The 16470-nt window shown below is 38.1% G+C and overlaps 1 protein-coding gene across 1 annotated transcript in view; it reads right to left on the reverse strand.

Moving 5' to 3' along the window:
• Positions 1-16470, reverse strand: part of LOC126253366 (huntingtin-like) — a 549449-nt gene that overhangs the window by 395402 nt on the left and 137577 nt on the right. The window contains exons 12-13 of the mRNA XM_049954640.1: positions 10995-11150; positions 3303-3463 (exon numbers count right to left, since the gene is read on the reverse strand). Coding sequence (XP_049810597.1) covers positions 3303-3463; positions 10995-11150 — 317 coding nt within the window. The remainder of the gene's footprint in view (positions 1-3302; positions 3464-10994; positions 11151-16470) is intronic.

Here is a 16470-nt window from a genome sequence, read left to right on the forward strand (position 1 = left end):
AGACAGAACAAACTTCGAGAGCAGGTTTTTGTTGTGCAAAAATACTGGATGACAGACTCATTGGTTACAAAACAATGCGCATTCCAGAAAGAACTCAATGTTGGCAATGTTCCAACAAAAGCAACAATTTTATTGGAGACAAGTGATGTACTATACAGTGGCAGTGGTAAACACAGATGATCATTGAGTTCAGAGGTTACCGATAATGTTCAAAGACTCTTTGAGAACGAGTTGTGTCGAGTGAGCCGGGAGGCAGGCATTTCATATGCCACATGTCAGAGAGCTGCAAAGAAATCGGTACTGCGGCCATACAGAGTGAATATAATGCAAGCACTGTAAGAAACAGATCACGAAAAAAGAATGCCTTACTGTCAATGGTTTCAGGGGTTTCTTATTCAACGTCCAGACATTCTCTCGATCAACTTGGTTTACAGATAAGGCATGGATACATCTGTCGGGTCACATCAACGTATAAAACTGGGCTAGTGTAAACCATCCCTAGATCCACAAAAAACCACTGTGTGAGGAAAAGGCTGGAGTGTGGTGCATGGTGTAAGCTTCCAATATTGTTGTCCCCATTTTCTTCGATATGATCACAGCCACTACAATTTATATGGGCATCTTCCAACAAGGTAAAGCAACATGTCACACAGCTTGCACTTCCATGCAACTAGTAACCACACCGTTGGGTGGCTTGCGGAGTATAAATGTAGATGTAGAACCAGTTTCTTTGTTGATTGAACATTCTTAAAAAATTTGTTGCTCCCCAGGATCACCTGACCTAACCCCAGCCCCCTCCCCCAGATTTTTAATTCTGGGCTTATCTTAAAAGACAAGTGTACAAGAATAAACCATGGACAACTGCAGAACTCTGTGATTCCATTAAACATTAAATAAGCAACACTGGTGACAATACATCTCACAGAACATTGCAGAATATGGTGAAACGAGTACAGTTGTGAATCAATGCTGGTGGAGGGCTCTTGCAACATTTTCTGTAAGGACTTTGTAAGTATGTATGTACGTATGTATGTACGTCGTCTTGCACTTGTGTATCATCATCTCCCAAAATTGCAAATGTGTCCCATTATTGGTTCAAATGTTATGACCCATTAAAGTAGTTCAGGTTTATATGTATCGCACTTTACCTTGCCTTACAAACAGAGTAAATATTTTGTTATTTTATTGTTGTCAAATGCATGTGCAATATATCACTTTAATAAATGAGGTCCTTAACTACGGTAAACAATGATTATTACAAGTACTTATTATATTTTCATATAGGCTACCCGTTTCTCATTTTCATTCGTATTTTGCTGAATAATTTATGTCATTCAGAAGTTTGTTATTTTCAAATAGAAGTTTATAAAAATGAACACAGGAAGTATCCTGAAAATGAGTCTTAGTTATAATTATCTCCTTAACAATTTTCACACTAAACCTACTCTTTTTATCAGTCCATAGAGAACACACTTTCTGCAGCAGTATTAGGGTCAGATAGAACTTGCACAAACACAGTACTGAGCCACAAATTTTTGCAGCAAATATCTTGAGATGCACAAAAGTTGAAAATGATACACTGTTTTTGGTCAACAGACATAACAGTTCTTAATTCATGGTTTTACACTTCACAACATTTTTAACATGGTGCATTCCATCAAAAAGTTCATCTTCACACATTTCTTTTGGAATATTTTCATCAAACTCTACTAAGGTTTTAAGACTTTGCTGAAACAACTTCCTAAGAAGAGGATCTCTGAGCTTAATCCAGTTAAATGGTTTCAGTACATGAAATGGGTAATCCCATTAATCAAAGTAGTCATTTATTGTCTCATAATTTGAATAACCAAGAAAGCCAAATCTTTCAGCAATTTATCTTCTGAAATGTATTTGTCAAAGATCACATTTTCACAGTTTGAAAGTTTTCCTCTGTCCTCGACTTCACTTTCCTTATCAATTACTTCATTTGCTGATATATCTGCAGCCTCAAGAGTTTTTACTGGCGATACAAGTATTTTAAACTGGCTCTGAGTAAAATAAAGCCAAAACAGTGATTCAGGCTCTTTAAATAATGATTTTTAGTTATAGATTACTTTTCTTGAGACAGAAAGTAAGATTTTTAATCCATTGTAAATATAATCAATTAAGTTAACAGACGATTCCGAAGAAAGTCATTTGCTTGTCACACTACCAAGCAGAAAACTAGCAATGCAACATCTTATCCCTCACATGAAATTTATTAAGAACATCCTTAATAAGACAAACCCTGTACTCAGGGCTATATTTTATTTGGACTAATGGAGCTATGCAGATGTTTGTAAAAATGACAAAGACATATCACTCCATGTTAATGTAATACTGCCATCTTCTGAAGAAGATAGATTTAAATCTATCGAAACCTAGGTAAAGATTACTTTATCCTTTGCAACTGGTCGGCTGCTTTTAATCTTATTACGTGGAACCGTTGCTGTAGCGCAGCTATGTTTAAAATACTTAATAAGATTTGTTATTACATCAGTTATTTCACCTTCTATATTCCAGAAGTCAGTGAGAAAGTGCTCTCCATGTGAAAGCATTACACAGTACCAAGCAAAAAACTTCAAAACTCATGTCTGGTTCATGTTGGTCTAATCAGAGACTGCATTTCCTTTATTCTTTGGGTACAAATACTTTTGCTCCATTTGATAATGCTACATGTTACTTAAAAAGATGTTGTTCCAAAATATATGGGATGGTTAATGAAAAATGGGACAATAGACATCCCACAATGGGACACTTAAGTGAAATAAGTGACAATTTCGTAAAGTACAGGACCTCTGGTTACCCCAGTTTACAACACAGGAGCAAGAGCTCTGTAACTATGAAAATGGACACTACAAACCAAAATAAATAGTCTGATGACAGTTTTTGTGATCATTCTGGAATTAAAGAAACAAATTTAATACTTCCTGATTCACTGTTATTATTCATTATTACGTCCAGCTTTTAGAATAAAATTAGATATCTGAATGCAAAGGTGATAAAATTAGATATCTGAATGCAAAGGTGATAAAAGGAATCACTCTCAAAAATACATGTGTTAACTACCTACACTGTCCCTACACTGTCTACTTCTAAACACACAGTCCCAGATATTAACAACTTTTGGTTGCATATGTATCACAACACAAACAGAGAGACAGAAATTGGCACAAATATTCAGAGAATATTTTACTAAACTGTCACACACACCTGGACAAAAATAAACTTGATGGAAGTAGCATGTATTATGAAGGTGTAAGTAGTTTGTCACAAATGCTTACCTCACTATGCCACCAGATGAAGCTCGCCTCACGCGAGCATCCTCATCGCCGAGAAGAATAAGCACTATGTGATACAAAACATTTTCCTGGAACTCCATAGTCTGTGTAAGATAATGGATTGTATTATATGGTAATTCACTAACCACCTCAATTAGTTTAACCTGTAACAAAGAGCATGTATCAGTCACTGGAGATAATGATAATTATTAGTTTTGGGATGCAAAGAAACTCAGTCTTCAAGTACCTGTACAATGGATAATAAAATCAATGGAACAGTCATTTTTTTTAAATTATTCACTATGCCTGCAGGTGACACTGAATGACAATGACAGAAGTTTTAGAATAGGACATAAGCTGCCAGGATCTACAAAAACCTAGATCCATAATAATGATGTTTGTGTTGTACAAGAAAAGATCTAAGTCTTCACAGTGAAGAAGAAACTCACAAAGTCACAAGAGGACCCCACCTCCAAAAGACTACACATTTTGAACAAAACCATTTCGAGATTTGGACAACAAAACACATGGGAAAATGATAACAGGATAATGGTGAAGACTGAAGATGGAAAAAGACGAGATTGCAATGCAAATGAACTCAAAAGTCAGTTCTTTAGGAGCTAATAACATATCAGCTCTTGCTGCCACTGATTTGTGTGATTATAGCATTACTGTAGATTGTAGTTCACCATAAGTTAACTAATGTGTGAATTATTTTGTTTTACTTCATACTAATTCCTGCTTTTCACCGTTTCTTATTGACTGTGTCAATTATTGTACCCACTTCGTCTTATTTTCATTTTTATTTAGCAGCTTATTATCATATTGTTGTAAAACATCACTAGGGCATTAATAGTACACTCTGTTTATAATTTGTTTATCTTGCTTTCAATAATGACATGCACAGATTATTCTGTCTCCGTCTAGCAAACTGCTTTTCCTGTCACCACTTGGCTGTTCAACAAATGCTGCAAACTCTGCTGACCTTGGTCATAAAACCTCCCTCCTCCCTCAAGGCACCTACAGCTTTCACTTCCTGACACCTGCGCTCCCCACCTTAGAGTATTTCCTTATGTTCTGTTCCCTCATAAGCAATGACCCAGGGTCACAAGTGTCCATCAGCAGCAGCACCCTTGCATGTTTGCACCTGAATGCACTAAGCTCCACGTAGCGCATCCAAATGTCAAATCTCTGCCAGCTCATCTGTCATATATTTCAAGATGTAGACAACCGTGTAATACTTCTGTTGGAGACCTGGCGCGAACTGAGTCTTCCCACTCGTTCAGCAAACCAACCTGTCTAAATCTTTCTATGAATTGACAGACGTAACAGACTAAATGGGTAAGTTGGGTCATGTATAGGTTCTAGTTGATCACCTACTGTGCTACACACATCCAACAATAGTGAAGACAAACAACTGGAATATACTTTCATAGAGATCAAATTCCTTAACAGAAAGTGTCTGATGTGTGTCCTCTGTAAACCTCCTGAAGTAGGCAGGTTTGCTTGCTTCGAACCTGTTCTTTCAAGTCTCAAATCGACATACAATCAAGTAATTACAGCTGGTGACACTAACATAAATTTTCTATGCAGTAGTCCTTCCATTGTCAAATTTAAAGCTGATGCTTTCTTCTTCAAATGTGGCACTACTTCAACCTGCTCTTACCATCACACAAACAGTAGTAACATTCTCCTACACACATTTGCAAAGAAATCCCCAAACAGAGTAGTTTTTAATTCTCAAATATCTGTACCTGGCATGGCTGCCCATGACATAATATTCATGATGCCCCAGAAAGAAACCACAACTGACTACAAACCAAGACTTCAAACACATTAATTATTCTGAAGTTGCAACTGAGGTGCAAGAAAGTGTTTGCAGGACATCATCTATTCCCTTCTTGGAAACAAACAGAAAAACTCCATGGATTTACTAACAAACTTATTCAACTATATGAGAAATACGCTCCCCTAAAGACCAGAAAAGTAAGCAGGAAACCTGAACCTTGGCTGACAGCCAAGCTGTGAGAAACGCTAAGCTTGACATGCCCATACAATAACCACAATAAAAATACACCAGCTGTCTTATGAAACAACCTGCATGGTTTTGGTATGGACAAAATTAAAACCGCAGCTGATCCCACTGCCCCAGCCAAAGAACTAAACTGGTACTTCACATTACCTACATCATAACTGAACTGCAAATGAAACGGACACACTTTGTCTACATGATAAGGGTAAATGACTGCAGTTATGAAAAATTCTACCTAAAGCATGTCACTTGCAATACCACTCAAAAAACTGTCATGTCTATCAGATTAACATCTGCTAGACACAAAGACGTCTCAGTCAAATGACAAAGTTTATCGCTGACGCACTATAAAAGATCTCTTCAACCACCTGTTAACCACAAGTGTTTTCCCCGATGCATGGAAACAGTGGCTAATAAGCCACTACCTCAAAGGGATGTTACCACAGCACCCTCTGATTACTGACTCATTTGCATTCTTCCTACACTGTCCAAGGCCTTAGAATGTATAGTCCATGACCAGTTAACAAACTACCTAACTACAAAAACCTACTAGACAAACACCAACCAGGTTTCCATAAGCATCACAGCACATCTGCCTTAATAAAGGAAATAGATGACCTGAAGCTTGCCATGATTGCACAATAGGCAACTATCATGTACTTCTTAGACTTCAGCAAAGCCTTTGAGACCACTGACTTCCACATTGAATTTGCCAAATTTGGCAGCCTAAATTTCTCACTAGGTGCAGTGCAATGGTTTCACTCATACCTGACATCTCAACAGCAAGGCATCATGTCCTATACCATAAAGTCACAATGGAGGACAGCAGTATCAGGTATTCCCCAGGGTACAGCATTATGTCTTATACGTTTTCCACTACACACCTATTATGAATCATCAGTTTGTTCCTACTGTAGATACAACACATACACTGATGACCTCCAGTTGCAAAACTAATAAACCCTATGACAGCTACTGCGAATCTCAATACTGAGCTGTGTGCACTACAAAAATGATCACAGAATATAGGGTTTAAGCTCAACCCATCCATAAGCAAAGTGGTACCAGTTGCTCATTCTACACTCATTAGCCCAAAACATCAGGAATTCTGACCATCTTTAATGCTAAATGGGGCAAACACGAGCTTAGCTCCTTCAGCAACGAGTCTTAGAGTATTAATAGATGAAAATCTAACTTGGACTCAGCACCGAACTATAACGTGCAAGAAAGCATCAGACTTTCTCCACACCCTACAAAAATATAAAATGCTCTTCCCTCTTGACCTGCAAAAGAATCTTGTACAAATACTTATACTTCCAATTATTGATTACAGCAATGTTATCCTGAACAGTCTTTCCCAGGAAAATTCATGGCACCTGGGACTAGTTACGAATGTTTGTGTTTGATATATAGGTGATGTTCGACTCTACGATCACATTTCACCATCGTACACACACGTTATCCTGGCTGTGTGCAGACAAGCATAGAGATTTTCATACCCTCTGTCTTCTCTACTGCCTTATTGACATACACTGTCCCTCATCCCTCATATCTCTCCTTGACCTTAATGTTCTTGTTTGAACAACATGGCAGACACACATTCCCATTAGAGCAAAATCCTTTCTGTCCCACTCCTTTGTTCAGCCACTTTCTCAAAGTCCTCCTCAGTAGTAGGAACCTGACTCTGCAATAATCTCCTGCACTATATTAGAAAACTGAATAACATCTCCAGCCTCAGAAAGCAGTTAGGGACATATCTACTGAACCAATAATAGTGAACACCATTGTCCCTGTATGCACTCATTGCCCCTGAACATTCTTCTTTCTGATCACCTCTTCCACATTTCCCAGTTCTTTTCACTGGTGCAGTTGCCTTAAATTTCCTTTCCCCAGAACTCGCTATATAAGTAAACATCTATTTTGTACACCCATAAATTTCTTTTATATCTGCAATTATTATTATTATTATTATTATTATTATTATCATCATCATCATCATCATCTTCACTGGCACTGGCAGCAGCAGTGGGAGGAGTAGTTGTACTATTGCCAGTATTAACTTGATTGGTTCCTAGTCAGTATTTTTTACTCATGTTGCCTTTATAACCACTCAAATCAATTCAATACTCTCATATTAAAATTGATATTTCTTAGGTAACTATGAGGTAAAAAAAAGTGCTTTATGTGCAAAACCCCGGTCCAATATAAGGGTCCTAATCAGAGAGGTTTTGATAAATAAATAAACAAAATAAAATAATAAAAATTCTGCTACAAAACACTGATATCTGAATCTTAAACATGATAAAGTATTTCAATCCGATTCTTCTGGGTGTGTTCCCACACATGACCGACACTTTAGCTACTGTTATATGCATCCTGATGAAGTTACCTGCAATAGCCCCCAAACATCAGTAGTTGTATAACATCATGATGCTGTCGCACACCAAGAAAAATTATATTGAAACTGTCACTGGTCACAAAAGACTATGTTCATATTTCATAAAATGTGAGGAACTGCTCACCACATAGAGGAGGTGTTGAATGGCAGACAGGCACACTGACAAGAGACTGTTAGATATTATTTAGGTATTGGACTACATCAGACATAAACAAAATAAATCACACACACACACACACAGCCACTGTCGTCCCTGTCTCACTCAATTTACTGTTCCGGGTTCCTGTAGTCTACCTCCATTGGCCCCAAATCATCTGATTAAATTTCTAGAATTTCCTAACATCGAACCTTGCCTCACCATCATTTCTTAAGCCCTCAATTTTCTAAACTGATCCCACATCCACAGGATTAATTGGCATACACCACCTACAAACTGATCCCATCATCATAATCCTACTTGCTAATAAAGTCTCCAACTCTTTGGTTATGAACTGCCACATACATACCCATACAAGCTATGCTACAGTGACCACCATTCCAGAAATCCTGTCTCGACTCAAACACCTACATCCATCCTGGAATCTTTCCCCCGGGGTCTTCTAAATTTCCAATGGTTAAGTACTACTGATTTTCAGTTTTTTTGTTTTTGTTTTTTTTTATATTCAGCAACTTTTTAACATTTGTGGTGCACATAAAAACTTTAGGTAATTTCCTGTTTCCTTGATTAAGAGTACCTGGAGTCCAGAATGAAATTTTCCCTTTGCAACAGAGTGTGCACTGATACGAAACTTCTGGCAGGTTAAAACTGTCTGCTGGACCGAGGCTTGAGCTCGGAACCTTTGCCTTTAGTGGGCAAGTGCTCTACCAACTGAGCTACCCAGGCAGAGCTTACGACCAGTTCTCACTGCTTTACTTCTACCAATACTACATCTCCTACCTTCCAAACCTTTGCAGAAGTTGTCCTGCGAACCTTGCAGGGCTCCTATAAAGTTTGGAAGATAGGAGATGAGGTACTGGTGGAAGTAAAGCTGTGGGGACAGATCATAAGTCATGCTTGGGTAGCTCAGTTAGTAGAGCACTTGCCCACGAAAGGCAAAGGTCCCGAGCTCAAGCCTCGGTCTGGCAGACGGTTTTGATCTGCCAGGAAGTTTCACATCACAGTCACACTTTGCTGCAAAGGGAAAATTTCATTCTGGACTCCAGGTACTCTTTTAGTCAATAAAACAGGAAAGTACCTAAAGTTTTTATGTGCACCACAAATGCTAAAAAGAATGCTGAATATCAAAAACTCGAAATCATTAGTGTGCAGGCAATGAACATTTAGCATGCCAAAAAAGATGATTTCTTCACAAACTATCACAGCTGACAACATAAGGTCCCACTATAAAGGGCAATTCAGCTACCCCCATCATTGTTATTCTGTCTTTTTAAGCAGCCTGCAATGTTATAGCTGGCATTTGTATACCACACACAAGATTTTCATATTCTCTTACTCTCCACTCACTACACACAAACTATTAGTCCTACAGTAAAAATGGTCAGACCTTTTTGTAGGAAATTTAATATAATACAATGTCACTGGAGGCAACAGTTTTCGAGTTAATCAAGAAAAACATACAAAAGTGACCTTTAAGCACACCTCCAACCCACACTCATCCCTCACCAGTCAGGATTTCTTGTGTTCGTGACACTACCTCCACCCACCACACAAAAATTTCTGCCTACAAGAATTTGTCCTGATATCTGAACTTTTTTGCTTTCTATTGATCAGGCTATTACACTATCAGCATAGTTGACTACTTCATTAATGTTATTATTTTAAACATGTCCATGAGGATAACGAACGATAAATGATGTTTGTAAATATTATGGTTAAACTGACAGCTCAATCCAAACTTAACTCTTACAAGCACAGTTGTTTCATAGGTAGAAGACATGATGAATACAACAATGTAATTGTTTTTTATGGTGTTAAAATTCACAAAATTGCTAGTTAAAATTTACATAAACATCAATTTCACAATTTCTAAATGCTCAAATAAGTTGATAACATAATAAGGCCAGACAAAAAAAAAAAGGTTGAATGTGGGAAACAATTAGTAGTCACAAAAATTTTTACAGTGGTAGGAAGGGAGTGCCATGTACAACAAACTAAAAATCCTGACCAGTGGGGGATGAGTGTGGGAGTTGGGGTGCTTTTGAAGGTCACTTTTTATTAGGTTTTTCTTGAACAACTCAAAAACTACTGCTTCTAGTGAAAAGATATACCAGTAACAAATTTAATTACGTTCAATTTCCTACAAAAAGAATTTGTTCATTTTTTTCTGTACGATCAATAGTTTGCACATAGCGAGCAAGATAATACGAAGAACTTGTGCACAGTTTGTAAAGGACAGCTACAAAATTGTGGGCATGCCCTCTGCAAATTGCATGCCCACATAATTAAAGCTCAGTAGTCAAACTGATAAGACTAATTGTCACTGGACATGCCACTTAGTCTTTTTGTATAAATTACCATATTCAGCTGAAAGCTATCCTTTTAATTAATAAATTCTTGCAGTAAATGTATTTCCACAAATTACTTAATAACTGAATCTCAGGAGAATCTCATCAGAGGCACGATTTTCATACCACTATAATTTACAAAACATCCTGTAGGGATATGCATTCCAGCTACAGCTAACCACTAGGTTGCTAGACAATTAAGACACAAACATTCCACATACTTTTGATGTGCTGTATTTTTGATCTAGCCAGTGTAGGCTTTGCCCCATTGACATGGTATTCCACAGATTTCAGATTTCTGCAAACACAGATCATCCATTATCAAGCTGAGAGGAGCAGAGGTATTTTCAGGGGGCCAGAAAATTACTTTAACATAATACATTTTTAGAATTTTGCCTAACTTTGATCATATTTGCCAACATATGGGAGAACTTGTGGCTAGTCATGCTTCCTCCTCACTAAAGTTGTTTGTTGAGTATTTCTGTGACACTTTCATACTGTCTAAACAAAGCTATGATCAAGTGCACAACTGTTCTTCTTACTCTCCCTCCCTCCCTCTCACCTATTACTCTAACTTGGTAAGCATTCCAGCCCATCGAACAAAAATCTAACAAGAGGAAAAAGTTGGAACACCTACAGTTTGTGTTAATTATATCCCATTTTAAGAGCACACTGTTCTGCAGCCAACGTGCAGCTCTTATCAGTTACTGTGATGTATCAGAAACACATTACCTATTCATAAATAAGAACAATCACTTACCTTCACTAGCCAGTAGGGATTCCTCACAACTATAGGAAGTGCATTCAGTATTGGAAAAGAATCGACGCTGTTAACACTTTCCAGAAGAGGGTTCAGACAATGGCCAATGGCAGTCAAAGTGTGACGACAACAAATTGAAGATTCATCCTGTAGCCCCTGAAACACATACATATCATTTCAACCTACATCTTTAAATCTACAGAGCTGATGAAAATATAGAAAGAACTAAGACTGCTATAAACAATTTTTTCTCGCTAACGCCCTCCGAGACAAGCAAAGTAGTGTAGCTGCTTGCAATCAGGTCGGAAGCCTGCTAATCGTGTTGAGTGCAGCAGACTTTACATTTTAATAGCTCCAAAATCAATTTCTCTTTTCTAGCTTTCTTTTATTTTAAATAATATTATTTATAATTATTGGCAAATATTACAACCAACTGAAATTTTTAAAATGTAAATGTTGTGTGGCATTGTTGGTTAGGATATCTTATGGGGTGGGTTCAGCTGACAAGTTGTAAAACAAAAGAGAAACATAGTTATTTTAAAACTGATGAAATTATCCTAAGTTAGAGTCACAATTATATTATGTTTGATACATATACAAGAGTTTTGAATCTGAATGATAATCCATGTCTGACTTCCACCTCCAACAAACACGATGCACTCATTACTACAGGTATCTCATAGACACTATGACAGAGGTAGACTTTTCGTAAAACTCAATAATACATAGCCCCTCACTTGCTCACTTGCAAATATACATCTGCACACTGCAAGCAGCTGTCTGGTGTGTGGTGGGGAGTACATAGCATATCAAAATCATTTTATCCCCTACCCATTCCATACAAGGACGATATGGGAAAAAAAGGCGGTGGACATCTCTCTTTATCAGAATTAACTTTACCCTTGTGGCGATTACATGAGATCTATGCTGCAGGAAGTAAAGTGTTTCTTTATTTGGTATGGAAAGTGGGCACTCGAATTTTGTGAAAAAAGCTCTCTAGTGTGCACTTTTCACGTAGCATCTTCCACTATAGTTTGTTGAGTATTTCTGTGACACTCTCATACTGTCTACACAAAGCTATGACCAAGTGCGCAACTGTCAACCGTTCTTTTTATTCATTCTCTCCCCCCTCCCCCTGCCCCACCCTCTCGCGTGTTACTCTAACTTGGTAAGAGTTCCAGCCTATCAAACAAAGAGTCAAAAACTGATTGAATCAGGGATTTGTTAGCAGCTTATTTCAGGTATGATTTACATTTACTTACGGTTCTTCCAATAAATCTGATTCTGGCATCTGCCTTCCCATAGGTTAGATTTGTATGAGCGTCCGACCTGCTTTGGAAACACATTCCTAGAAATTTGAGGGTTATAAAGGATTCCAATTGCCTTAGTCAAATGACACTGATTTTTTAAATCTAGTTATGCACAAACATGTGCAACCATTAACCTGCCACCATCATACATCTCACATAGGGCTTATGAGACTAAGATAAGAGAGATCAGGGCACACAAAAAAAGCATATAAACATTATGTGTAAACAATCAACAAATACTGTGGAATAGGGCATAAAAACAATATGGCATACTACCCACCAGGTAGAGAGATTCCAATCAATGTGGAATGCCATGTAATGTTGAAAAATATTGCATGGTACAAGATCAGCGTGATGAACATTGTCATCACACATGCATAGGCCAATCAAATAAATGTGAAATACAGGGCATTTTCTCAGCACATAAATCCACACAATGTACAAGAGAAGATAACAACTATAATGTTAATGATTAATGAAAACCAACTCAGCTGTATTATTAGACATTTATTAGGCTACAAAGATGTGTAAAAATACAGTTGAGGTGATTTTCATTAACAGCATTGTCAGCTGTAATGCTCAACATGATCAAGGTAACAACAATATTGTCTCAGTTTTGTTCAGTAAGGAATGTGTGATAAAGGAGCTCTTACAAATCTGCATGGCAGATAATCTTGTTGATAGGGTCTGGGGATTTCAACTAAGTAAAGTCTGGAGTCCCTTACTTGCTGCCATTAGATATAGAGGAAAACAAAAATTTATGACACAAGCCAAGCTGCAACATAATGAAGGACCCACATAGCTAGCAAATCTGGTTTGGCTACCAGCCACACCAATGCCTGGTAGCAGCAGCAACTGTCACCAGTGCACATGTGGAGGGCCACAACTTGGTTCCTAGCCGAGGACTCTGAAAGTGCTACCATCATCTGAGCCTTTGATGATGATACGGTAGCTGTGATGGGTATTTTGAAGACTTTCCCAAACTGAAAATCTGATCGAGGGGACAACACTGGACTAATCACCCTGACCATTAAGCAGGCAATGTGGAAATGTAAATGCATTTTTTGTGTGTTAACTATTGTTTGTTTTTCACTGCCAGGCCACGAAATTTTTGCTTAGATCCTGACAGTCATCACATCCATTATATGTAAAATCTCACAAACGTTTTCACATTTATCTATGACTCTTGATATAAAAGACCAAAATACTATAGTCAAAATTCCTATAAACCGATGTTTCATGCAACAGTGTAAGTGTGCTGGTCTATTACCACAGAATACTGGAATCTATTGAATACACATATGGGTCATTTTTTTGTTAGGTTGTGTGCCGGATGCCAACATGATCATTTTTTCCACAAGGAAAATGGTACTGGAGAATGATCAAGGCAATGGTTGGAATGGATGTGGAGCTTGTGATGTGTCACTATCTGTCATGCATGACTGTAGCAAAAATTAAGAATACATAATTATTTACTCCCCCCCATGAACCATAGACATTGCTGTTGGTGGGGAGGCTTGCGTGCCTCAGCGATACAGATAGCCGTACCGTAGGTGCAACCACAATGGAGGGGTATCTGTTGAGAGGCCAGACAAATGTGTGAGTCCTGAAGAAGAGCAGCAGCCTTTTCAGTAGTTGCAGGGGCAACAGTCTGGATGACTGACTGATCTGGCCTTGTAACACTAACCAAAATGGCCTTGCTGTGCTGGTACTGCCAACAGCTGAAAGCAAGGGGAAACTACCGCCGTAATTTTTCCCGAGGGCATGCGGCTTTACTGTATGGTTACATGATGATGGCGTCCTCTTGGGTAAAATATTCCAGAGATAAAATAGTCCCCCATTCGGACCTCTGGGCATGAACTACTCAAGAGGATGTCGTTATCAGTAGAAAGAAAACTGGCGTTCTATGGATCGGAGCGTGGAATGTCAGATCCCTTAATCGGGCAGGTAGGCTAGAAACTGTAAAAAGGGAAATGGATAGGTTAAAGTTAGATATAGTGGGAATTAGCGAAGTTCGGTGGCAGCAGGAACAAGACTTTTGGTCAGATGAATACAGGGTTATAAATACATAATCAAATAGCGGTAATGCAGGAATAGGTTTAAAAATGAATAAAAAAAATAGGAGTGCAGGTAAGCTACTTCAAACAGCATAGTGAACGCATTATTGTGGCCAAGATTCACACGAAGCCCACACCTACTACAGTAGTACAAGTTTATATGCCAACTAGCTCTGCAGATGATGAAGAAATTCATGAAATGTATGATGAGATAAAAGAAATTATTCAGATAGTGAAGGGAGATGAAAATTTAATAGTCATGGGTGACTGGAACTCGACAATAGGAAAAGGAAGAGAAGAAAATTTAGTAGGTGAATATGGATTGGGGGTAAGAAATAAAAGAGGAAGCCGTCTGGTAGAATTTTGCACAGAGCAAAATTAATCATGGTGCAATAATCATAAAAGAAGGTTGTATAAATGGAAGAAGCCTGGAGATACTGACAGGTTTCAGATAGATTATATAATAGAAAGACAGAGATTTAGGAACCAGGTTTTAAATTGCAAGACATTTCCAGGGGCAGATGTGGACTCTGACCACAATCTACTGGTTATGAACTGTAGATTAAAACTGGAGAAACTGCAAAAAGGCGGGAATGTAAGGAGATGGGACCTGGATAAACTGACTAAACCAGAGGTTGTACAAAGTTTCAGGGAGAGAATAAAGGGACAACTGACAAAAATTGGGGAAAGAAATACAGTAGAAGAAGAATGGGTAGCTTTGAAGGATGAAGTAGTGAAGGCAGCAGAGGATCAAGTAGGTAAAAAGATGAGGACTAGAAGAAATCCTTGGGTGACAGAAGAAATATTGAACTTTATTGTTGAAAAGAGAAAATATAAAAATGCAGTAAATGAAGCAGGCAAAAAGGAATACAAACGTCTCAAAAATGAGATCGACAGGAAGTGCAAAATGGTTAAGCAGGCGTGGCTAGAGGACAAATGTAAGGATGTAGAGGCTTATCTCACTAGGGGTAAGATAGATACTGCATACAATAAAATTAAAGAGACCTTTGGAGAAAAGATAACCACTTGTATGAATATCAAGAGCTCAGATGGAAACCCAGTTCTAAGCAAAGAAGGGAAAGCAGAAAGGTGGAAGGAGTATATAGAGGGTCTATACAAGGGCGATTTACTTGAAGGCAATGTTATAGAAAGGGAAGAGGATGTAGATGAAGACAAAATGGGAGATATGATACTGTGTGAAGAGTTTGATAGAGCACTGAAAGCCCTAAGTCGAAACAAGGCCCCGGGAGTAGACAACATTCCATTAGTACTACTGATAGCCTTGGAAGAACCAGTCCTGACAAAACTCTACCATCTGGTAAGCAAAATGTATGAGACAGGCGAAATAACCTCAGACTTCAAGAAGAATATAATAATTCCAATCTCAAAGACAGCAGGCGTTGACAGATGTGAAAATTACTGAACTATCAGTTTAATAAGTCATGGCTGCAAAATACTAACGCGAATTCTTTACAGACTAATGGAAAAACTGGTAGAAGCCGACCACGGGGAAGATCAGTTTGGATTCCGTAGAAATGTTGGAACACGTGAGGCAATACTGACCCTACGACTTATCTTAGAAGCTAGTTTAAGAAAAGGCAAACCTATGTTTCTAGATTTGTAGACTTAGAGAAAGCTTTTGACAATGTTGACTGGAATACTCTCTTTCAAATTCTGAAGGTGGCAGGATAAAATACAGGGAGCGAAAGGCTATTTACAATTTGTACAGAAACCAGATGGCAGTTATAGGAGTCGAGGGGCATGAAAGGGAAGCAGCAGTTGGGAAGGGAGTGAGACAGGGTTGTAGCCTGTCTCCGATGTTATTCAATCTGTATATTGAGCAAGCAGTAAAGGAAATAAAAGAAAAATTCAGAGTAGGTATTAAAATCCATCGAGAAGAAAAAAAAACTTTGAGGTTCGCCGATGACATCGTAATTCTGTCAGAGACAGCAAAGGACTTGGAAGAGCAGTTGAACGGAATGGACAGTGTCTTTAAAGGAGGATATAAGATGAACATCAACAAAAGCAAAATGAGGATAATGGAATGTAGTCGAATTAAGTTGGGTGATGCTGAGGGAAATAGATTAGGAAATGAGATACTTAAAAGTA

Source organism: Schistocerca nitens, chromosome 4, assembly GCF_023898315.1.
Source record: "Schistocerca nitens isolate TAMUIC-IGC-003100 chromosome 4, iqSchNite1.1, whole genome shotgun sequence".
Lineage (NCBI taxonomy): Eukaryota > Metazoa > Arthropoda > Insecta > Orthoptera > Acrididae > Schistocerca > Schistocerca nitens.